The sequence below is a fragment of the Camelus ferus genome, chromosome 5 (genome assembly GCF_009834535.1).
Source record: "Camelus ferus isolate YT-003-E chromosome 5, BCGSAC_Cfer_1.0, whole genome shotgun sequence".
NCBI classification, from domain to species: domain Eukaryota; kingdom Metazoa; phylum Chordata; class Mammalia; order Artiodactyla; family Camelidae; genus Camelus; species Camelus ferus.
Genome location: NC_045700.1, coordinates 45,000,286 through 45,026,714, shown reverse-complemented (window position 1 = coordinate 45,026,714; position 26,429 = coordinate 45,000,286). Strand labels below are relative to the sequence as shown.

The window sequence follows — 26,429 nt, the reverse complement described above, 5'->3', positions numbered from 1 at the left end:
ACAGAGTGATAGCTTATTTCTGTTGGTCACAGTTCAAAAATATTGGAAAGGAAACGTAGAAATTCTTGAGTGAATCACTTATAAAATAGTCAGGACAGAAGAAGATTTTCTTAAAAGGCTAAGCCCAACCAAACAAAAACCAAAGATTGCCTGGTTTGTTAATATGAAAAGAGGCAAAGGGGAGTGGATGAGATGGATATGATGGAAGACTGAAATGGGTGTTAAGGAGAATAAATAATACTTTTGGTTAAAGGAAGCATTGGTTTTTATACAGTGGGTAGTAATTTTAGGAGACCTTGTTATCCTAACAATGGCCCATTTCCTTTACTCCTGAATTTGATATTCTAAAAAATCAGTTTAACACAAATCAGTTTCTGAAATACAGCAGAACTTTAATTGATTTGATAAAACTTTCTAAGATACTTATAGTGTTAAGAGGTTGGTATTTCTTATTTTTACTTCATTTGTCTTCCTTGCTTAAGCAAATCATACTTATTTTTAATTATGAAGATAGATTATTTACTTTGTAATATGTTCCATTTAAAATTATTCCTAATTTTTACCTTTTGAAAAATCTTTAACAGGCCTCAACAAATAATGAAAGCTCTAATCACAGTTTTGGAAGCTTGGGATCTTTGAGTGACAAAGAATCAGAGGTAAGTAACTTCATTTAAAATACGGTGATACTAAAGTAAAAGCTGGAATCACCTTTTCTTTTTAATTAAAAAAATTTTTTTCCTTCTTCAGTCCTTGTACTAAAAGGTTAATTCTTTTAAAGTTTTTTGTAGGAGCATTTTATTCTGTCTTATGAAACACAGCATTTAGACTAAAGACTATTTCGCATTAGAAAGAAAATGTAGTTTCTTTGGTTGTGTACCTGAACTTATGCACTAGTGGTGTAGAGATTTTAAGTTCCTAGCCATTCATAATTCTAGGAGATGAATGTGGTTTTTGCAATATGTTGTTTCATAGTTTTCTGTTATTTCTTGTTATACTTCCTTCTTAGTTTGGTCCTGATGAGGGGTTTATTTACTTTCTGAGATAGAGATGTGCATTTTTTTCTCTTTTTGGAATTTCTTATGGGATTTCATGCTGTTGGTTTTCACTTTTACATATTTTCAAATATCTGAAAAATCCCTCCCCTCCCACCCACTTACTGTCCCCACTAAGAAAACACATGGAACTTTATAAGTAGGTATTTGGATTCATGGTACAGTTCATGTTGAGCTGGATATTCTCGATGGCATTTTAGAAATGTTCAGACAGGAAGTTCTTTGGGTGTTAACGTTCATTTGTTGCTGCTGCAACTTCACTTTCTGTGGATATAGCCTGTAATGTTTCCTCTTCTCAGATTATAGAGTTCTGTCACTTAATTTTCAACATTTGCGTCTGTGTCTTTGTGTTTTTTTCCCCCTCTTTCAATGTTTACTTGACTTCTACTTGATCCATTTTAGTCTTTTATTTTTGCCTGGGTTAGTGTAGATACATCATCTTGACAGTAACACCAATAGGTCATTAGCACCCAGTAACTCAGCTACTTTGGCTTTGGTGTTCAGTGGAAAGGGAATAATCAAAGGTGGCATCTTTTTAAGTCCTGTGTTATTGAAAGCATCTCTAGGTAGACAGTCTTGTGCAGTTTTGTGCAGGCACCCTGACACTCCAAAGGAGTATGGCATAGGGCTCTCACTCATCAGGCTTTCCCTTCCACAGAGACAACTGGCAGGCAGCTGAAAGGACTGTGCAAGTGACGGGACTTTATCTGCAGTAGGTTCCCTTGAGGTAAGCGTTAGTCGCCCCTGTAGCACCAGATTATCACAGTTTAGTTTTTTTTTTCAAGTTAACACACATTAAGTCCTTAAAAATTACAGATTTAGATCTTATCAAAGTACTTTTTTTTCAAAAACCATATCAAGAATGTTTTCACCTTATATTTCCTGGATTTTGGAACATTTCTTGATATTTCCACAGATTTAGGTCTAAATAGTAATTTCACATGCCTCTTCTTTCAAAGGCTTTTATGTCACGAAGGACAGTGAAATAATTTTAGATGCTTCTCTTTTCTGTTCACCAGACCTGGTATTTTTAATAGACTTTTTAAAATAGAAAAATGTAGTAAAAGTTAGATCACCTATAATGAACATATATTTTCATGTTCTTTATAGGTATCCATATTTCTAATATAAGTTATAGGATAGATGCAGTATTTGAATTCTTCCAAAAGAATCAGTCTATAAGAAAATACTTCCCTTAAAAGAATTCTAAGGACCTTTTTTGACTGTATTTTTAGTTAAAAAAATTTTTTTAAAGACATTAATGGTATTTTCAGTGAAATACAATTTGATTAATCATTGGATGTACTTAGCTTTATTTGTATAGAAAGTTTGACAAATTTGGGGCCTCAGTAGAAAAATCTTAAAATCTTTTGGCTTTTGCTGTTTTGTGTTTTATATCTGAAATTTTTATAAATTAAAGGTTAAGTCAAGTGGCATGATATTTTAGAAATGACTACAAATTATACATTTTCCTTAAAATTTGAAAAAAATATATTTTTGTTGGACGGAGGTCTGTTTTTCCATTTAAGAAGCAACTTGTCTGGAAGATGATTCCCAGGTTTTATGTCTATACTAGATGCCTTAATTATGAATTCCTTCAGATTAAAATTTCATGTATATCAGAATGCAGATATTCATAGGTCATTGAAGTAAAGCTGTTGGGAGTAAACAATTTCAGGATAGAAGTACTTCTTCTTTCCCCAGTACAAGTGATAGTAAAGTTTATTTAGTATTCTGTTGTCTGCTGATGTCATTTTATTCTTTTGGTAATCCATCCCCTGAACCATTATATTTTTTTAAATAATACTTTTTGTTATATGAACAAGTAGCACTTATATATATATATATATATATATATATATATATATGTGTGTGTGTGTATATATATATGTATTTAAAATTTTTAAAATAGCAGTTCTCTACCACCCATCTCTACCCTTACCCACTCTGTTTCTTTAGCTTTTCTCCTTGGTATTTATTTCTACATTTTAATATAAATAATATACATATCTTGCTATTTTGGTTCATCAATTGGACACTATCTGTTGACTCCCTCTTAGTATTTATGAAGATGTTAGCCTACTAATACCCCTTTCACTGCTTTCTGTCCTCCTCCCCCTGTTTTCAGATACCCAGCACCCTTCTTGTCATCTGTCCTTTTACTATTAAAACTGAAAATCATCTGATATATTCACTGTTCTGTTGATTAAATCTACTTCAGCTGAAAATTTTCATTTCAGCTTATATATGAATTGCTTTATGTATGAATTTGCCTTTTATTTCTTAAGAGTAGAATTGTAGAACAAAAAGGGTTTTCCTTTTGATAATGAAATTGTCTAGCAGATAGAAAGGTATTCGTATTGTTTTAGCTTATTTTCTATCACTCTGGGTCTGTTCAACAGGCTCCAAAAATTCACTGTATTTTCAGTAAGTATTTATTACATATTTATTATCTTCTAGCCTCTGTGCCCAAGCACAGAGAATATAAAGATAAATAGGATACAGTCCCTGCTTTCACATAAGAGTAGCGTCTTTTAGGACAGGTAAACTGTTTCATAGTGTGGACTTTGCTATAGTAGAGATAAGCACAAGGTACTGTGGGAGAAAAGAGCAAGAAACCCTTAATTCCATCTGCCTGCAAGGGAAAAGGAGGGGAAGGAAGAGAAAGAGAGATCTTCCTTCAAAGAAGAGGTGATAGTTGAGTTAGGAAAGCCTATGGATTCATCCCAGAGGACAAGCACAAAGTATAAGAAGAAGGCAGGCAATGGGACAGGATATGCTTTTGCTTTTACATGGAAACATGGCACATAGTTTTGTTCAAGATGTAGGGCAGTGATTCTCAAACTTAACTACTTTTAGCTCACCTGAGGAGCTTAAAAAAATACCAAGCTCCCTAGGTGATCCAAGTGGTTTGCAAACTTCTGGTATAGAGAAGATATGTTAGGATAGTGAAAGATAGGCAGAGTTCAGGGTTTGAATGCCCTTGTATTTCATAGTAAGGAATTTGGACTTCTATCTGGGAGATAGGGAGCCACTGAAGCAGAGAAGACAAGATCAGTAGAGATGAAGAAGTTTCCCTCAGAGGGCAGTGTAGAGGATAGGATGGGAGGGAGGTAAAACCTAAGTTGGGAAGATCATTTAGTTAAGGAATGCTGCTGCCTTTACAAAACTTCAAACCTCCAAGGTTTAACAGGAGGAAAACCTTCACGTAGGTAGGGGTTCTAATTATAGTGTTCTCAAGTTTGCCTCTTATGGCTCTGCCTTCTTCAGATTCTCCAGTGTTGGTTATTGATGCTATCACCTCCGAGGCCCATGCTTCTCAAACCTTAATGTGCAAGTGAATTACCAGAGGTTCTTACGTCTATAGGTCTGGGGTGAGCGTTTGCATTTCTAACAAGCTCTCAGATTCTACTAGTTTTTAACAATGGAACCAGTATGATTTGAAGACTGAATGAAGGTAAAGAAGGAAAGGGAGGAGCCTAGGATTAATTAAAAGTAGCTAGCTTTACATGAATCATAGTGCCTTTGAGGCAGACAACACAGAGAGAAGGTGAAAAGATTTAACATAGAAGGTAATGAATTAAATTCTGGACAACACTGAGTTTGAATATCTGTGAAATGACCAAGTATAGGCAGTAGGAGCTATGTGGAACTCAGGAAAGAGATCAGGCTAAAGATGAAGGCTTAGTAGTTTTTGGCAAACATGTTAAAGGCTTGGGTGGTCTGAGGATTCCTGGGGGTCCTAGGACTCTTTCATGGTGCACAAATTCGAAGCAAGTTTTATAATAGTGCTAAGACATTATTTGCCTTTTTTACAATAATGCCTAAGACACATTGGGCCTTTTAACTTTCATTTCCTCATGAGTTTACAGTGAACATTTCCAGAGGCTGTAAGACATGTGATAACAGCATTACTCTAATGATTTATGGCTTGCATATTCTGGTGTTTTTAAACTTCTTTAGTTTTAAAAATTTTAAATGGTAAATATCAATAGTTATGACCCACATAAATAAAATCTCTTTGGAGTCCAACAGTTTCTAAGAATTTGTAGAGGGGTTCTGGAACCCACAAGTTTAAAAACTGCTTTTACAGATGAACTCATCCTGACAGCATGTGTAATGCTGGGAGATCTGAGCAAGCAAAATGGGTGTTGTGCATAAAAAGTAGTAGCCTGGTAAGGAGGTAGATAAAAGGAGAAGGAAAAGAGAAGGAGGAAAATAATGATAGAATTAACTCTTACAAAAATTAATTAGGATAATGACTAAAAAAGTGACTAAGAATTTGTCACACAGGCTTAGTTTTAGTAGACCAATGGGAGCAAGATGCCAGATGATATTTGATTAAGAAGTGATTGGAAAGTGAGCAGATATTGACTACCCTTGGCAACAGCTTGACTGTAAAGGATAGGAGGCAGTATCTAGAGTCTATTCTAACAGGCTTGACTTGATGTAGCGTGTGCTGCGGAAAGGTCATAGCAGAGCTGTGATGGGACAAGTGCTGGAGAGAAGAAGATAGAATAAAAACTAAACACCTTTTCCTGGGGGTGGTATGAATGGTGAGATCCAGACCTGGGTGGACAGGGTTAGTTGTGGACAGGACTGACTAGGAACATCCTTTCCTCCAAGAGATGAACTTCCATACCTGATAATCTTTCTCTTACTTCACAGTGAAAATAGAGGTTATCAGCTGAAGGAAAGAATCATGAGTGGGTTGTGGGTGTGAGGAGAATAATAATGTTTTGGGTGAGACCTAGGAGGAGTTTACAGGGCAAGAGGGATCACTCATCTTATTTAAATGTTTCAGAATGCCTGAAGGAGTTAGAAACATGGTCTTTGTGCCCTGTCTACGGGCTGAAAGTCCAGATTATTTTATGAAGATGAGACAAGGAGCCCTTGTTTCTTTCTATCAGTGTTTCTGAAGTTTTAGAACTTGCCTTGATCCACCTATTTGCAGTTCTTTTTGCAGGACCCTTCTCTCTAAACATAAAGACCTTCTCCACTTGCTCTAAATCCTATACAGTTGCTGTCCCCACCATATCTTACCCCAAGATGGTGAGATAAATTATGTATCTTGTAGCTCATTTGGAATTTAAAATCAATATTAATACTATAACCATTCCTCCTCTCTACCTTTCCTTTTAGATGTCCTAGAATATATTTTTCTGCTTTGTTTCTTACTGACATTGGCATATTTGTGAACGAATATAGGGCTGAATATAAATATCATTGAATTGTATTTAAATATATTTATATGCATCCTTCCATACAATAATATACTTGTAATAATATTTGTAAAGCAGACATATGTCAAATTATTCTATTTTACCTCAATTTAATTTTTAATATTCATCTTTTATAATGCTTGTATATAATCTGAATCAGAGTTGGACAATATACTAAATATTAATTAGAATGTAATTAAAATATATTGTCTCTTTCTAGAACTGAAGTTTCTTTCCCCTTCCTTCTGGGTAGTTGTCAGTTCTTTAACCCTCTGTCTACCGATGCTGAATTACTGTTTATTTTTGATCCAAGTGCATTTGTAATTTTTGAGTTATTTAGGAGTCAGAATTTTAAGTTATAGATAGACATAATCTGGGACAGTTGTTACATCGAGACAGTTAAACTTAGAGATGCACTTTCAGGATTGTAATGATTGTAATGAAAAAGGAATATAATATAGATATGGTGCCGTGATTGCCTTAATTTATTAAGACATTGGTCAGTGAAGGCCATTTTATGAAGGAGGATCTGATTAGCTTTCTCATTTGAATTTAGTTTCTAGAAGTAGTCTTGAAATTTAAATCAGATTTTTTTCTTCTCTTTATTTGAGTTGAAGTTACGGTGTTGAAGACACTTTGAAGCATTAATGCTTTGTTCTGTTCTTTTTTTAAAAATAATTTTTAAAGGGCCCATGTTGTGTGTGTTTCTTAGTTTCATATTTTGGAGGAAGAAGAAATTAAAATAACACTGGAGAATTAGAAATAAAACTACCTTAGACCTGGCTTTGTGGTGGGGGGGTACTATTTTCATTTCTAGAACAAGTGATATTATTTATGGAGTTCTTTAGTGGGTTTTTAAAATGTAAAAATTCTGTTTTGATTTTTAAAATTATACATAAACATATATAAATTGATCAAATAGGAAGTCTCTGATTTTAGTGAGTTGGCTGGATTAAGAGAGCATTTTCTGTTTTTATCTTGTTTTTACATACATATCCATCTCTACTTTATCATATTTCTTTTTCCCCTGTTAAAGCTTAGCTATAATATTTCCTCAGTGAACATTTAGATACTCTGGATTGATTGGAAGTTATGATTCTACTTGAAAATAACAGTAATACTGGCCTTAAATTTCAGGTTTTAGGTTAATTTTTTAAAAACAATTCATTTTACTTACATATATATATATTTGTTATATTGTGGACAGATCTTTTCTTTAGTGTGTTAGTCTGAGAACCAGTAAGAAAGAAGAAAAACTTGAAAAATTAATTTAGTGATATAAAGTGTTAATGAAAGTTACATTTTTATGCCTAGTCCCACCTGAATGAATTACCTTGTTTTTTACTTTATTGTTTAAATCTGTTTAGCTTCTCAAGATTGTTAGATACCTAGTTTAGTGCCTCATCAATCTGAAGAAATAGTCTTTGTATCCTGTAGCCTACATTATTTTCAGAAATGTTTTAGCCTGATAAATGATCTTTGTGGCTTTCTACCTGATTAGTTCCTCTGTCTTTTCCTTTACTTATCTTCCTTCTGGCAGTATTTTCTCACTTATTCTTACTGTGTTAGGTGGGCCAAACCCTAAACCTTACCAGGTATTATTGTCTGTTGTTTTACTAAGACACTATGGATAACAGTGTTGCTATATACAATGTACAGTAACAATGTTATTTTGAAGGATAGTACTTTGTGTATATGCAGAATGGTGTATTTTTTAGCACTAATAAGAACATTTTCTCAGTAGGGGCATGTTTGCTTTTTCTCTCCCTACTAAGACTAATATTCAAACTTAACAAATGACAGTTCCTGTGAAATACCAGGAATTACTTTGTAAATTTTCCTTTTATTTAAAAAGAGAAAACTGTTTTTAATTCTACCACTAAACATTAAAGGACTTGCTCTTATAGGAGGTATATTCAGATAGAAGTTATAGAACGTCTAATCCTGTAATACGTTATATGATAGGGTTCACAGCTAAGGAAATGGGTCTTTCCTGGTTGAGTATGTGTGTCCATAGTCTCCTGGAAGGAAAAAACCACGTGAGGGTCTGATACTGACTGGCCCTGTGCTTCTGTTTCCATAAAGGTAGAGGACTGTCTGTCAGAATCACCTTTTCAAAATAAAAGCACCCAGGCTCCCTTCTTGGAAACCCTGATCTACTCTGACTAGATAATCTTTTGATTTCTTATAAATCAATAAATCTTGAAATACTGATTCTGTAAGCCATTTATTTAGCCAGCAAACACACAGCTATTAAATGTTTCCCTTTTTTAAAGTATATTTAGCAAGAGCAAGAAAGTTCTAAGCTGATTGATGAAGACAAGATAGGAAGAGAAAAATGCCCGGTCATTTTAAGAATGAAGACATACTTTGAAGTAGAACCTGGTATAGCACTTTACCATAGTAGGTGCTCAGTAAATATTTGTTGAATGAATATACTTAACAGTGTACTTTAGTTGTAGCATAATATATAGGTAGTTTTTGTGTCAGCTGCATGTGATTCTTATGTATTCATCAAAGCAAGGTTTCTCAACCTTAACATTATTGACATTTGGGGTCAGATAATTCTTGGGATGGGTAGGGAGTTGTTCCCTGGAACATAGGATGCTTAGCAGCATCTTTGCCTAATACATTAGGCATCTGTAGCCCACTGCTGCCCCCCAACCAAAAATGTCTCCGGAAATTACCAAATATCCTTTGGGAGTGGAGGCAAATCTCCTCTGGTTGAGAATCACAACATTAATGAAGGAGAGAAAATAAAGTTTTAGTGTGTTACCTGTGGAGCTAGATTACTACTCTATAAGGTTCACTTTTCTAGGTATGAAAACGGAAGCCCGGAGACATTGATTTGCCCACAGATAGTAATTTAACCATCAAAATTCTTTGATAAAACATTTTATTCTTTATTGAAGTATTGATTTATAATGTTGTGTTAGTTTCTAGTGTACAGCAAAGTGATTGTTATATATGTATTATATATCTATATATATGTTCTTTTTCATATTCTTTTCCATTATGGTTTATTACAGGATATTAAATATAGTTCCCTGTGCTATATAGTAGAAATTTGTTGCTTATCTGTTTTAGGTATAGTAGTTTGTATCTGCTAATCCCAAACTCCTAATTTATCCCTGTCACCCCCTTTCCCCTTTGGTAACCGTAAGTTTGTTTTCTTTGTCTGAGTCTGTTTTTGTTTCATAAATAGTTTCATTTGTGTCATATTTTAGATTCCACATATGAATGATTTAATATGGCATTTGTCTTTCTCTTTCTGAGCAGTCAGAATTCTGATTCCAATGTGTGTTTTATTTCAAAGTGATGCCCTCAATTTTTGTTCTATCTCTGAGTAACTAAGATAGTGTATAACTTATTAGTTAGACAAATGACCTAAGTTAGTCTTTTGAAAAAAGTGGTTTCTTTTTTGGAAATATTTAGATTTAAGGTGATTCATAGTAGATCTCGGCTAAGATGGTGGAATAAAATGATGTATAGGAATCATCGAATTTCCTAGTCCAGGATATGCCTGGACTAACAGTACTTAACAGATTTTTTTTCTGATAAGTATTGCTTTTAGATTTAAGGGCATTCAGTACAAATTGACATTCCAGAGAAATTTAGTTTCAGTGTCATGTACAGGCATACCTTGGAGATACTGCAGGTTCAGTTCCAGACCACTGCAGTAAAGTGAGTATCACAGTAAAGTGAACCACATGAATTTTTTGGTTTCCTAGTGCATATAAAAGTTATGTTTAAACTATACTGTAGTCTGTTAAGTGTGCAATAGCATTATATCTGAAAAAACAATGTACATACTTAATTAAAAATTAAATAGTAGTTTTGTAGCAATAGTATTGCTAAAAAATGCTAACCATCATCTGGGCCTTCAGCAAGTTGTAACCTTTTTACAGCATAGTGGAGGGTTTTTTTTGGTTTTTTAAAAATTGAATTATAGTCGATTTACAAATGTGTTAACTTCTGGTGTACAGCATGGTGATGCATTTATATATATATTTATATTCCTTTTCAGATTCTTTTTCATTATAGGCCATTACAAGATATTGAAAACAGTTTCCTATGCTATAAGGTAGAAGGTCTTGTTGCTTTAATGTTGATGGCTGCTGATTGATCAGGGTGATGGTTGCTTAAGGTTAGGGAGATTGTGGCAATTTCTTAAAATAGAACAACAATGAAGTTTACGCATTAATTGACTCGTAACTTTCATGAATGAATTCTCTGTACCATGCAGTGCTGTTTGGTAGCATTTACCCAGAGTAGAGCTTCTTTCAGAATTGGAGTCAATCCTCTCAAACCTTGCTGTTGTTTTATCAACTAAGCTTATGTAATATTCTAAATCCTTTGTTGTCATTTCAACAGTCTTCATAGCATCTTCACCAGGAGATTCTATCTCAGGAAACTACTTCTTTGCTCATTCGTAAGAAGCAACTCTTCATCTATCAGAGTTTTATCATGAGATTGCAGCAATACAGTCTCATCTTCAGGCTCCACTTCTAATTTTAGTTGTCTTGGTATTTTCACCACACCTGCAGTTACTTCTCCCACCTAAGTCTTGAACCCCTCAAAGTCATCATTGAAGGTTGGAATCAACTTCTTTGACACTCTTGTTAATATTGATATTTTAACTTCTTCCCATGAATCACAGATGTTCTTAATGGCATCTAGAATGGTGAATCCTTTCCTGAAGGTTTTCCATTTACTATCTATGGCAGCTATAGCCTTAAGAAATGTATTTCTTAAATAATAAAACTTGAAAGTTGAAATTACTCTTTGATCTATGGGCTGCAGAATGGGTGTTAGCAGACATGAAAATGTTTATCTTATCAATGAGCAGTAATATTTTGAAATGAATCTTTTTTCCTGAACAATAGGACTCAACACTGGGCTTAAAATATTCAGTAAACCACATTGTAAAAGATGTACTATCATCAGGTTTTGTTGTTCCATTTATAGAGCACAGACAGAGTAGACTTAGTATAAATTCTTAAGGGCTGTAGGATTTTGGGTATGGCAAATGAGCATTGGCTTCAACTTCAAATCACCAGTTGCATTAACCCTTAAAAAGGGAGTCAGCCTGTCCTTTGAAGCTTTGAAGGCAGACGTTGACTTCTCCTCTTTAGCTGTGAAAGTCCTAGATGGCATCTTTTTCCAGTAGAAGGCTATTTCATCTACACTGAAAATTCACTGTTTAGTGTAGCCACCATCATCCATTATCTTAGTTAGATTTTCCAGAGAACTTGCTCAGCTTCTGCATCAGCACTTGTTGCTTTGTCTTGCACTTTTATTGACTTCTTTCCTTAAACCTCTGCTAGCTTCAGACTTTTCTTCTGAAGTTTCCTCACCTCTCTCAGTTTTCACAGAATTTAAGAGGCTTAAGGCCTTGCTCTGTATCAGGCTTTGCCTAAAGGGAATGTTGTGGCTGGTTTGATCTTTTGTCCAGACCACTAAAAAAAAAATCTCCAGATTAGCAATGAGGCTGTTTCACTTTCTTTTCATTTCTGTGTTCATTGTAGTAGCACTTTTCATTTCCTTCAAGAACTTTTTCTTTACAGTTCACAACCTGGCTAACTGTTTGGCACAGAGGCCTAGCATTTCAGTCTGTCTTGGCTTTTGACATGCCTTCCTCACTAAGCTTAATCATTTTTAGCTTTTTGCAATTCATCTTTTCACTTGAACACTTAGAGGCCATTGTAGGATTATTAAGTGGCCTACTTTCAATATTGTTGTGTCTCAGGGGATAGGGAGGACTAAGGAGAGGGAGAGAATGGCTGGTTGGTGGAGTAAGTCAGAACACATACATTTGCTGATGAAGTTCACTGTCGTACGAGCACAGTTTGTGGTGCCCCAACACAATTATAGTAATATCAAAGACCATTGATCACAGATCACCATAGCAAATATAATAATAAAGAAAAAGTTTGGAATATTACACAAATTACCAAAATGTAATATAGAGAGAGGAAGTAACCAAATGCTCTTGGAAAAGTGCCAAAAGACTTGCTAGGTGATGGTTGCCACAAACCTTCAGTTTGTAATAAGTGCAGTATCTGCAAAATACAGTAAAGCAAAGCTCCATAAAATGAGGTATGCCTATACTATATTAGAGTTTTTTTTAATATTAGATGTATTTTTATATCAGCAGAACAGTGACTATTTTACTAATTTTCTTTAAAATTAATTCTCATTTTCTAAAATAACTGAGTAACCATGACAACCCATTAGACTTATCAAGTCCTAATGAATTTTCTGCTATATGGCACAATTTTGGTCTGTAATTCTTAATGGAAGACTATTTAAAGAATAACTTACTAATTTTAGAGATTCTCTAAAGTGAAGTGTGCAAGAAATACGTGATATGTATTAGATTGACTATTGCTAATTCTGATGATACAACAGCATCACTTTTGGAGCTTTTTAAAAATAAAGATTCCTTTGGTTTGTTTGGATTTCGACTAGGGGTGCCAGCATGAGCTTTAAATAAAAGCTTTGTAAGTGGATTATGTTGTGTAGCCAACATTGAGAATCAGTGCTGATAGATAAATAATAGAACAGTTTCTTTTAAGAAATGAAACAAACCACTTTTTTTGGGCTATAAATGCAATATTGCTGTAGAGAAAACAGTAAAATGAAATAACACTTTTTTTTTAAACACATCGAATAGACACATCTTATAGGATTGGTGGGCATTCTTTTATGGTGTCATGTGCATACAGATTGATCTCGCCTTTGATAGTACAATTTTGCAGTATCTTTAAAATTTTAAATATTGTGGCACAGCATTTACACTTAAAAATGTCTATCCCAAAGACATAATTTTTATGTCTTCATATAAGGACCTAGGGATTCATGTTAAACTAGTATCTATAGGGATATTATACAGGATCATGTTACTTCATCATGAGTGTCACAATGGGAGAAGAATTGTGAAATCACTTTCTAAATTTTACTGTTATAGTTACTCTCAAGATGCCAACATTTGCAGACTAAATTATCTTGAAAATTTGCATTTTCCCCCACAGCAGTTGCTCTGTATGGCTGTTTTATTCTGATTGTATGATTTGAAAACTTTACTTATAAACTAATATGAACAAAGGAGGAAGTCCAGCTTTTTTCCAGTTTTATTGTTTGTACTATTTAAAAATAAAGCCTTAAGTCAGAGGGAAAACCAGAGAAGGAAAATGCCAAGATATAGTTACGTTATGTAATTAAGTTATAAGAAAATGACAAACAAAATTGTACTTTATCAATATTGAGGACTTAGTATGCACCTTTTCAGCTTACATGAATGTAAATTAAAATGTGTCCTGGTGATAGGAGGAGCTTAAGAATAAGTACAATTGTGAGGATGGCAAGGTAGTTTTTAAAAATGGAGACTAAGATTGATTTAGTATCATATTTTTTAGGTGCTAATGTAGTTGTAGAGGGAGTAAAAATCCTCGAGGCTTTTTAAAATGTTGTGAGCTGGCACACTTTTACTTGTAAGGCAGCATACGTTTTGAGAGTTATCCAGTTTCATCTTTTTGGCTCTCCACCATCTTTGATATTATGTATTGCTGAACAATAAATGCAATACCGTAGAAAATAGGCTACACTCAAAATTGATGATATGTTGATTGGATTTACTCGAAACAGCAAGAAAATGCTCTTATTTGGTGATAGGATAAAAGTGTTGCATACATAAACTTTTTATACTAAGTATTGAAATCAGCAGTAATAACAGATCTTTTTTTAGGTGTCAAAGATTCAAGCAAACATTTACAGATAATTGTTCTTGGTATTAAAGTCTGACTCTTAGGCTGAGACAAACTGAATTTCAGGTCATGCCAGCTCAAGATCATCCTAGAATTAGGATATGCTTATTTTATGATAGGTTTTATATGAATGTAAATTGGATACAAAGCAGCAAGAAAATTTTTACTACAGAATTTCAGGTTTCTTATAGTGCATTAATTGTAGCCTAATTTTTATAGCAATAATTTATAAGAAATGGTATTGTGTACATTTGATATTCTTGAATAGAACACCTACTGTATTTTACATTGATTATTTTTATAATGCTCCAGATTTTTCGTTCAGTGCTGTTTTGATATGTGCCATTAAGTAACAACGATTTCTCCCTCATTTTCCTGTCTCACATCTAGTTCAGCAAATTTTGCCTAGAAACGTGGATAAAAATTGAACATTGTTATTACCAGCTACAGGCAAAAAGATTTACTGTGCGGTTTGTTCAAAATATGGTGATCTTGAATTTCATACCCAAGTAACTATATGAATCTTTGATAGCCAGTGAGTTGCATTTTTGAAACCAGTCTTTAGCTAAATGAATCAGTCAGAAGAAGTTTATTCTGACAAGTTTGAGGATTGAATATTTTGTTACAGGTATTATTTAATATTAGACTAACTTTTCTATTTTGAAGTATTTTCTCATTTAACAGAAAGAAATTAAGTATAGCTATGTCTGTTAACTGTAGTAATTGTATTACAGGTGATGCTATCTGACTTTTTTGTTACCTGTTCTTCAATCAGGGCTGATGGACTCTACCTAAGGTAGAGTCAAAGAATAAGCTTTAATATCCACTCCCTCCTCTTTGGTGGTATATTGGTATTTTTTCACATACTGTTACAATTTTCTATAGTGCATTTATGCCAATAATCTAAAGTATCTCTCTCATCAGAGATTTATAGAGGTGGTTATATGTTTTCATGGAACAGTCCATATTAATTTCTCTCCCTCATTTTGTGACAGTGCTAAGATTCTTATTTTCTTATATTTGGTCTTATTTGCATTGAAGAAAGACACATTTATTTTTATTGTAAGATAAATGAAGAACCCACATGATTAGATAATGAAAACCTTGTTTAATAATCATTGACTTAAATTCCAAATGAAATTGGAGCATTAGTTATATATATGTCACTGTCACTTGAGTCCTTTAGATATATCTTTGTCTTTTGGACTTACTTTTGACTACTGGAAAATACTGTGTAAATTCACATAATATCTTGAAACATTTAAATGCCAGAATAATCATTCAGGTTTTGATATGATTACAAATTAGCATTATAAAGCTAAATTGGTTTAAAGAACACCGATCTCTTCTTTCAACATTTTCTCCTAACCACTGCTTCACTGTATGTCAGAATTCTTTGACTTTTTATAACTAGTGTAGTCTTTCCATCTTTATTTTAAAGCCAAGTCTACTATTTGTAACCTTACATGATAATCCTTTATTGTGGTCAGTTATAGTACAATAATTAAGAAAAAGTAGAGAAAAGAAAGAAGTGATAGGCTGTACAACAGAAATTGACCTTACATTGTAAACTGACTATACTTCAATAAAAAAATACAAAAAAAGAAAAGAAGTGATAACATTAGTGAGAATGGTAATAAGCTTGAAAATGTTCTATTTAAAATGCTTAACATGTACAAATTTTACACCTTACAAAAATACAAAGGTGGCCTGGGTAATGTCCCTTAGATTTTCTAGGGAATCATTGGTCAGCATCAGTGGTTTTTCAAACCTTTTTAAGGCCATTGAGTTCTTTCTTTGAAGTAAATTTAATATAGAATCTTGATATTAAAATAAGAGATACTGTGTTTGCAGAGATAGGGGTAGAGGTGAGTTAGGATATATCTCTGGTGGCTAGAACCTTAGCTCAGCCACCTGCGCCTTCCTTCCCTTCAGTAACTTTTGAGGTACAACCTCCTCTCCCTTAAGATGTCTCTGGGGTACAATTTGAAAATCGCAGATATTCTGAATTTTTCCTCAGTGATGAGCCATTTTAGAGATTAAATACTTGGTGACTTTTTGCCTGTCCTCAATCGGTAAGTTCTTAAATCTCCAAATAAGGCCAGTATACAAAGGATGACTCAGGAAAATTGGCAGCAGTAGGCTTCATTGAAAGTTTTTGGTTTTTTCCAACATAGGTGTTACTCAGATTATTTGATTCAAAAGGAGAAAACTTTAAAGCACATTTGCCTGAGGGTTAGTGATGTAATACTTTGGGCCTAGACTGCAAGTTCCGTGGCTGGTAGAGATCAGAGTTGAATGGGACCTTGACAAGGATTTTACAAGCCACACAAGTTATTTGTAAACTATTAGGGCAGAAGCTGCTAATCATTTAATATGATTGAAGTTTTAAAACAGAAAAGTACACTGATATTTGGAGTAATAGAAGGATAGCCGTTCAGTTTAGATAATTAATTGGGTGCTTACTGATATAGAATATACACTCTGTTCCAGATGCTATGCTAGTATGTTTCTGGTATGTGTCTCATTTAATCCCTACAGTCCTTTTATGTCTATATTATCACATTTAAAGTTGATGAAAAAATTGAGCTTTGGGTTAAGTAACATGCTGAAGGTTGTAGTAAATAGTGGACCCAGAGTTGAATTCTTAGTCTGTATTTTCAGAGACCCACGATAATTGGTTTTTAGGAAATTATGGTCCATTAGGGCTGACAGAACAACCCTAAATTCTTTGAGGTGAGAATGAGGTCAAAGGTCAGCACCAGGTAGTCATACCAAGACATGGGTAAAATAAGATTAAAGTTTGTGGGAAGGCAAAATGATGTGTTTGTATTGCCTACATTTACTTAGGCTAATTTAGGTATATCTAGCTTTCCCTTTCTCATCTTTTGCTTTGTTCAGCTTTTCAGTTTTATATTTACTATTTCTAACTTCTTACCCACATTAGTATTAGATTAGTCTTAAAATTGTTTAGTCCTGTCATCCTTTTTTTCCATTCATCATCCTTTTTCTTTTCATCCTCCTTCCTCAGATTCTTCTCTGGTTTAAAAGAGGGAAATCTCTTACCTTTTTTTCTTTGCTATAAATGTTATGCATTTGAGAGTTTGTTTGTTTTAAGCAAAGTGACACTTTCCCCAAAAGACTGTCCCACTTCCCCATTCCAGAAAATTTTAAATTTAGGGAACTTTTTCCTTGGAGAAAAAGTTTTTCACTAAGTAACCTATATGTCACACACACACACAAAAAAGACCTTAAATATCTTGAAGTCTATATCCAGTGAAGTATTTAATGAATATTATCCCAAATAAATCTGAGAATTCCTACGTATACTGTATCTTTCCATCCTCCCATCCCCCTTTTGGAGATGGCCAATGAGGGTTAGCATTTTAATGGTTCTTAGAAGCTCTGTGGTGAATAAATCTAACTTTGTTCACCCTCAGTTGAACCACCCTTGTATCCTTCCATTTAAAATGTAGCTCTCAGTCTCTTGCTGACCTGTGTTCCCTGGAATATACTTTAGAAAATGACACAGAGCCATTTACAACATTATATATTCATTAGTTTTCTAGAAAGACAATATTTCCAATATAACTTCCAGAATTTTATTATTCTGTGTGACTTTTTTGTTTATTCAAAAGTAGCTAGTCAGGATTTAAGATGGCAATCAAATGGGGTTGTGCCATGCTTAAATATAATATTAAACCATAATGTTCTGTTTTCTGTTTTGAAAAACCATATTTCCTTGACCTTAAATTATATTTTTATGTAGATTAAATTGGGAGGTATATGAATAAATTGTTATTTGGGAATCCTCCTTTGTTTTAATAGGTTTTAGTGTTCTTTATAAAACTGTTAACTTAGAATTTTTAATTTGGTGGTAATTTTATTCCAAAGAAAACAGAAGATTGGTTATTGTTTAAATTTGAGTTTGGTAATTTTGACAATGAAATTAAACCAGTGAACTGTTTACCCTAAATTGCTAGTATGTCAGTATACCTCCTGAATAGATTGCTAGTTAGGATGGATTTTTTTAAGATCTCAGGCTTGTGATGTGAAAACACATAGGTGATTTATTGGATATAATGAATTTTATTTATAAACTTAATGAAAATTTGAAATATTTTTGTATAGTTCATTAATTTAGTTACTTTGTGATGTAGGACATATAATCATGACATATAGAGAATAAAAAGAGCATTTAGGCCTTGGAAATGTACAGAATTGAGTTTGATTTGAATCCTGGTTACCTTCAGTCAGTTACTTAATCTTCATGTATTTATCAAGTAATAACTATATGCTTGGCGTGGAAGGGTAAGTGGGGAGAAGATATAACTTCTGTCTTGAAAGAGTTCAGAAATTAGTAAGATTTACTTAAACCTCTCTGTATCTGTTATCTTGTTGACAAATGGCAGTGATAAAACTTAAAATGCCCAAGATAATACTTAGAGAAACCGTAGATGCTTAGTATGAGTTAGGTTGTATATTGTCATTCATGCTGTTTAATCATAGAACTACTCAGAGACATCAAAATATAGATTAAGTTCTTTCCTTATTGGTGGACTACATTGCCTTTAGAGATTTATTTTAAGTTGCCTTGATGTTTCATTCATTCAGATTTTCTTTGTTCTGGCACCAGATGTATATGCCAAACTTCTAGTGTTTGAGGGCCCTGTGCCATTGACTTGTGCACATTTCCTCTTGGTTTTAATTTTCTACTAAGCACAACATTCTGTCAGACTCCATAGAAATTACTTATTTGTTTAGCTTGATGAAAATACTTTCTATCAGTTAAAAGAGCAAAGCTGTAATTTGAGAATAAGCCATCACTGAGGAGAGGGGTCTGCAGACTTTTTCTGTAAAGGGCCAGATATTTTAGGTTTATGGACCACACTGTTTCTGTTAGAACTACTCAAACTACTCAACTCTGCTTTTGTAGTGTAAGAGCAACTATAGATAATACATAAATGAGTAAGTGTGGCTGAATTCCAATAAAACCTTATTTATGGATACTGAAATTTGAATTTCTTATAATTTTCGTATCACAGAATATTATTTTGGTTTTTATATGTTTCAGTCATTTAAAAATATAAAAGTTATGCTTGGATTATGTACTCTACAAAAAAAGGTGGCCAGCCAAATTTGGCCAACTGGCTGTAATTTGCAGACCTCTGATTTAGGGCATAATCTACAAATTTGCTATGATGGTTGTTGGATAATCATTTTTAGGCATTTAGGTGAATGGTCCTTTTTATTAGGGATTATATATAGATCAAAGTTTGTGTTCTGTGCTTTTTTTCTCATCCAGGTTTTATTTACTCTTATAAACTAAATACATATGAAGAGTAGAAAATTTAATAGGAAAAACATATGTGTTTTGTTGTTATTTTGTGGGATTTTTTTGCCCTAGCCAATTAAGAATTTTAAGGACGTCTTTTGAAGGTTGATTACTCTCAGATTTTTTTCATCTACCTCAAGTCAAATTTTGTAAACATAAATTTCAAGTAATGTATACAAAATTAACACTTCAAATTTTAAAAGTTTACACAATGGAAATTTTAGCTTAAGTAAATTTTATGGAAATAATTACACATTTACATTGCATAAACACTATTGAACAAAAATTTTTATTTCAAAAATAAAAAGGACTTTTATGCTGATTGTAATAATTTTGTCTGTTAAAACTATAAAGTTCTGTTAACTTGCTTTCTGTAGACACCAGAGAAGAAACAATCAGAATCATCCAGAGGAAGAAAGAGAAAAGCAGAAAACCAGAATGAAAGTAGTCAGGGTAAGTGAAGCAAACTCTTCCTCAGAGCCAAAGAGGCATTTACAATTAGATACTCTGATTTTGAATCAATTAATAATTTAACTGTAAAAAAATAATTTCATGGTTTTGTGATTTCTATAGATACCATGTAGTTTCTGCATTAATAATAGTATAGGAATGTATTTTGTATAAGAAATAATGATAATATGAAATTGGAATCTTTTTGTATCACAGGTAGTTAGTTTGTGGTTACTGTTGTTAGGCTTTTTGACATTTCCCTTATTTTTTAAATTTGAGAATTAGACAAGTGTCACGTCTAGACCTGGCAAGCATTACCTTTATCACCTTTCATTTTTCTCTTTTTATATGAATTATGGTATTGAAATGGCTTCTTGGTTTTGAATAAGAACTATAGATCTTGCTGTGAAACAAGTACCCAAACTTACTCATCCCTTTTGTTTAAAGAAGACTATGTAAAAATGATAGATACTTCGTTAAAGCACCGTCTTTTTCTTTCCATACCTGTTCTTCATCCTATTTTGCACACCTGCATTTTGTGTTATAAGGTAAGAATATTACTTTCATTAGACTACAAAACTTCTTGTAGTAGACAAAATAGTATTGTCATTTAATTTGGCTGCTCAAAATTAAATACAATAAATTGGGCTCTTAAATCGTATGTCATGATGATTTTATACATATATTATGTGTTTTGGAGCCACTCTTAGCCACAGAGTCTAAGGCCATGAATCCATGGCTTACTAGTTTTCACATGTGGCACTGTAACATATTGGCAGCAAATGTCTTTATGGAAAGAGGGAGTTGAGTCACTCTGGCACTTTTCTTTGAGTGTATGGTACTTTGTAGCTCAGTCGGCCCCGAGGTCCTTTTGGATTTTGGTGTAGTTTCCCCAAGTTGTGGTTATTGGACTTGGAGATTGATTTAGTTATTGGTTATGATAGTTCCATCTTCAAATTTTAAAACTCACTTAAAAGCAGGTCCCAAAATAGGCTGGGACTTCTGGGTTGGTTGATTGAACCTGTCTCTGTAAGAAGCCACATTTTTTCTTTGTGGTCTGCCATCCACAGCATTGTCTACTTTTCTCTTATGTTTTTAGTTAGGATGGTGGCCAGTTCTGATTACATTTACTCATTTCACTTTCCACACATATTTCTCATATTTGCTTTAGAGAGAGGCTAGCTTTCTGTGCATGTGCTTTGTTTTTGTTGTTGTTTTCTTTTCCTTCTTCCTTTGAAGTAAGCTTCTTCAAGTCCATAGCAAACCTCTCCTGTCATCTTCTTGGCCTGAATTGGGTCATATGTCCATTCCAAAACCAGTTATGTCTAGGAGAGGTATTATTGCCTTTAAAATTAGGCCCATCTCTGAAATTGAAAACACAGTAAAGTTTCCCTTAGAAATATATATGCCTTGTGGACAAGGCAAGATACCTGAACAAAATTGGATTTTTGATCAGGAGAGAAGGGAAACTAGGAATGGGGGCCAGATAGGAGTCAGACTGCCCTGAAGTTACATGTGCTATATAGAGGAGGGAATGCTAACAACAAAATTTGGATTTAATTAGGGGAAAAGAATTGGGGAAATAGCTTCCGGGTAGGCAACCAGAAAAAGTCTCTGTCTTCATTAAAAGATAGCACCTCTTCAGAATCTGCAGGGAAGTTACAGGTTGAAGGGAAATATAAAACCTTTATAGTCTTCTCTGACCTCAGAATAAATCTGTATAAAACCGTTGTTCAAAATTTCTAGGTAGTATTTATAGTCATGATTACTTCTTAATTTTTTAAAGATTTCCCCCTGCCTTGTCCCAAAAAGGAATTTAAGGTTGCTGAACTTTTAAATATATCTTTTGTTCATCTCAGTCGTGCCTAGCACGTAGTTACCACTCAAGAAATCTTGTTGAATAAAATCAATGAATGTAGATAAGTCAGTATTGAATTGGTAAATGTGTATGTTTGTATTATCCAAAGATTTTGACTTTGTGATATCATTAGTTTTTCTTTTGAAACTTGAAGAAATTGTGTATTCAGTATAATTCCAATGAAGGATGGATGCCTCCCATCCAAAAAAGTTGTATTTCTTAGCAACTTTTTAATTCAGTATTCATAAAACTGATGAAAAGTCCATTTTAGAGCAAAACTTCTAATTAAAGAACTGTGATCTGTAATAATATGGATCACTTTATCAATATGATCATATAAGAACAATATTTGAAATCTAGTTTATTTTTAAAAATCCTTTTAATTTGGAAATACCTTTTAGAAAATTAAAACATTTTACCAAATAGCGTTCATATTAAAGCATGTTATTGTCAGTTTGTTACGGTTTGTGTTGACCAAGCTTTATTATTATTTACAGACATGAATTGGTTTGTCAGTTATGCAGCTGCCACTTGTCTTTTCTTTTTTTTAATTCGTTGCTTTGCTTTTATGAAATTAGTAGCCATTGAGCAATATAAATAATGTAGTTTTTAAAGCAGATCCTTTAATGTGATTTGTTTGATCTCCTGTTATTGGGACCTTAAAAAATTGACCTGTATCTATTGATACAACATTTGATTTTTGGATTTCTGAAGTTGGCATCTGACCCTCTAAGGACTCTTACTTAATATTCCTTTGATGCCCATCACTACCCAACTAAAGCATCATATTCTTTTAATTAGGGAAGTTAAATTTGGCACATTTTCTTTCTGATGTTGTATATCATAGATAGTTATGACTGACTATAAATTTTTTCCCTTTTATATTTTAGGGAAAAGTATTGGGGGACGTGGCCACAAAATTAGTGACTATTTTGAAGTAAGTTTTTGATGAATATCTTCAGTTCTTATTATAATTTTGCTATGGACGATAATTTGTTTGAAGCATAAGGTCAACTTTGATTATCTACTTGATTAAAGCAGAACTTCAGTACTATGTGATGTCTTGTCTTCCTAAGAACATTAGTATTTATTTTTACTTTGACATGACACATCATAATTTTCAAACTACACTCTAACATATTTGCTTACAGCAGCCCAGGAGATAGGCAAAATAGGTATTAGTAGTCCTATTTTACAGATGAGGAAACTGAAGACCAGAGATGTAAAGTAGCCTACCCAAAGGCAAATTCCAAATGGAAGAGCAAAGAGTAGGACTTCAAGTCTAGCAGCCTCTACTTCAGAATTCTTTCTGCTGTCAGTATAGGCTTTATTGTAATACAGCAATAGTTGAGCCCTGTGGATGGAGATATAATAGTGTATCTCCATATATAATAGTATATCTCCATATATAATAGTATATCTCCATATGTAAATATAAATATATATAAGTATATAAATATAACATATAAATATGCATGTGAAATCTCCAATATAAATAATGACAGAGATGGGAATCTAAAAGAGTCCCTGAAAATAATAAACAGTGGTAAATTCAAATTCTTACCCAATTTGGAATGTTTCCTTGCTTCTACACAGAAACATTTCTAACTACCAGTTTTAAATTACAAAATATTAAAGTGATTATTAAAACAACAAATATTTGTATTTACTTGAGAGAGCAGAATTTGCTGATTAGGGAAAGGCCTACATTTCCAGAATATTTTTTTTTATTCTCCTTTGTGTTTCTTTCTTGGGTTTACAGAATATAAGGTAAAACAGTTGCTGACTATAAGATACACCTAATGCCCATTAGTTGAGGTCAGTCCTTCAGTGTCAATATCATTTAAAAATCTTTACCAAAAGTAGAATCAGTTCAGATAAATCTCAGGTGTCTTGAATGCCTACTATGTGTTGAGCATTATGCTAGGCACTACAGATAAAAAAATTTAGTCAGAGTCCCTATGTTGCAGGAAGTTTTTTAAAATGAGCACATTAGAAAGTCCCCATCTCTTGTTCATACCTGATTCCCTGAGAGGAAGCCATCAGCAGTAAATTGGTTTCTCCTCCCATTCTTTGTTCAGAAAACATGAGAAATGAGAAAGCTGTGAAGCAGATTAGATGGCTTCTCTTCGTATGCAGCTATGTCATGCACTGTAATGCATGTCATGCATGTAAAAAAGGATTGATTTTTATTAGATTTTGTGCTGTTAAAAAGGAAGGGGACTTGGTCCATATAGTTCTTTTATGTAGTGCTATGAACGTTTGGGTATTTAACAGATCTTGAGAATGACAGTTCTGTTTTAAGATGGTTGATTATATTCACTAACACCTACATGTAAACATGTTAAAGTTTTTTGGGATTAAGGATCATGCTGGTTTAACAAACATTTATAAGGGAACTGTTCTAAAATTTGGAAGAAAAATGAAATACATTTTTCGCCTTAGGGGAATTTGTCTTTGAGTCTGCCACAATAATAATGATAAGATATGTTTAAATTTATTCATAATGCTGTGTCTAAAATAGCATCTGTCTAAACCTCTGTTAATAAATAGATATTTTTTCTTTTTCCCTCAGTACCAAGGTGGGAATGGCTCCAGTCCAGTAAGAGGTATACCTCCTGCAATCCGTTCTCCTCAGAATTCACATTCACATTCCACTCCTTCCTCATCTGTAAGTTTTACATGTGTAGTCTTATGTCTCAGATGTTACGTATATTGAATGAATAACTTTTATAATTTGTTGTCTTTATTGGGGACTTTTTATATATTAGTGTTTATCTTTTAAAAAAATTATTCTGTAAGGTGAGTTGAATCTTTTTTAATGATTTGATGCTATTAGAACTTTATTTCAGAAAGTGAGATTCTTAACTTAAAGATTTACTAAGTTAATTATATCCAAGAAGTTAATGTTTTCTGTAAAAGAATGCTGTTGAGTCTGTGGACTAAAATGAATCCTTTGTATCAGTCCATATGGTTACTGATTTCTAATGTCTAACATTCTTATCAGTTAAATTTCTTACCACTGAAATGATAGCATAATTCCTTTTGGGGATCCTTGAGAAAAGAATAGGCAGCCATCAGCCTCAGATAGTTTAGTTTGGTATAGGAGAAGGATCTTGGACCTAAAAATCTCATAAATACTTTTTGGTTTGTTTCTAGCTTTTTAAGATCTAGTTCTTTTATACAAATTATTTTGTGTTGGATTTTGTATTTCACTTTATATTTTTACTTTCATTATGTGAAAGTTCATTGTCTAACCATAAAACAATGTTGGTTTTCAGTAATTTAAAGATGAATTAAAGACTTTAAAAAATCAGAGTATCTCTTATTTATTCAAGTACCCTGTTTTTACTTCCAGTGTCTCCTCCTAGTCCTGTCTATAGACATATGCTTTTTTATGTCTTACTCATTTTGTACCTTGGGGCACATCATATTGTTATATACCAAGTAAAGCATAAGATACAACAATAACTTTGAGTTGTAGTGATAGCATTGGTACAGAATATAACCTGCTGCTTTCAATGAATGTATTTTAAAACTAGTGCATAGATAAACCATGACACTTGTCAGTGAATGATACTGTACTACATATGGGCGTGCATTATTGTCCCTAGTACTAAAAGAGTTCTGTATTAAGTCCTTTTAGTTTTACTTTTGAACCCTCATAATCTGTTTTTAATATTTTTGTTTTAAAATGATATATTTGGCCTTATTATATTCAACAGATTGAAAACATTAAATTTTCTTTTATGGCCCTATAAAGGAAGCTGTCAAGGGTGGGAAATATATGGCTGGTTATTTCTTTCACTGGGCCTGATGTGAAGGAGGTGAATGCTTATTGAATAAATGGTGATTAGAAGTTTTAAAAAGTCAGTTTTATTTTAATTTATTTAATTTCCTGATAAAAATTTAAGAAATGTTTAGTTGTGAGGTAGAAGCCTGTTTTTTTTCCCTTGCTAATGTAAAACTTTTAATATTTTATGAAGGTTCGACCGAATAGCCCTTCTCCTACTGCATTAGCTTTTGGGGACCACCCTGTTTTACAACCAAAGCAGTTATCCTTTAAAATTACTCAGGTAAGTTGTAATTAAAATTTCTTTGTATGACTTATAAGAAACCAGTGACCAACTTTGTAATCACAAATAAGATGTCTTCTCTTTGTTTTAGATGTAGTCATAAAGTAAAATTCTATGTCAAGAAAGCTAACTACTAAACAAAAAGAAACAATTTATAGGGGGTGAGAAATTGAAATACTAATTTACTATCAGCTTGTCCTTTGTTACACAGTGATTAAATATATGTATCTTTTAAGCAAATTAAATAAATAGAACAACCATGTCTATCCTGTTTATTGATTCTTTCTGAACTTAATATCAAAGTACATATAATTGATATCTTCATGAAGGTGTTATATTTGTTACAAATGGACGTTAAAGCAGTTCATTTTGGGTGTCTGTTTTTGTATATTCATATATACTTAACACACTTACAAAAATCATTTGAAAATTAATTAGCTATCTTTTATAATTAGTTTTATGGATTTTGAGTACTTTTTCATTTTAACTTTATACATGTGACAGTTTTTGGATGACAGTGTCTCAGACCAGGGATTGAAGAAGTAGATCATCTTGCTTACCACCTTAGTTGTGCAATTTATTGCCTTTCGACTTTTTTTGTCAGGTCTTGTCCAGACTGTTGTGCATGCATCAAAACTTCTTTGTTTGGATAATGTTTAGGCGAGGATTT

General features: G+C 33.1%; 1 protein-coding gene across 2 annotated transcripts in view; it reads left to right on the top strand.

The window, feature by feature from the left end:
* TLK1 (tousled like kinase 1) overlaps window positions 1-26,429 on the top strand; it is a 127,415-nt gene that overhangs the window by 48,879 nt on the left and 52,107 nt on the right. For both annotated transcript variants that reach the window (XM_032479672.1, XM_032479671.1), the window contains exons 3-7: window positions 585-656; window positions 19,753-19,828; window positions 22,574-22,620; window positions 24,259-24,354; window positions 25,670-25,759. In XM_032479672.1, coding sequence (XP_032335563.1) covers window positions 585-656; window positions 19,753-19,828; window positions 22,574-22,620; window positions 24,259-24,354; window positions 25,670-25,759 — 381 coding nt within the window. The remainder of the gene's footprint in view (window positions 1-584; window positions 657-19,752; window positions 19,829-22,573; window positions 22,621-24,258; window positions 24,355-25,669; window positions 25,760-26,429) is intronic.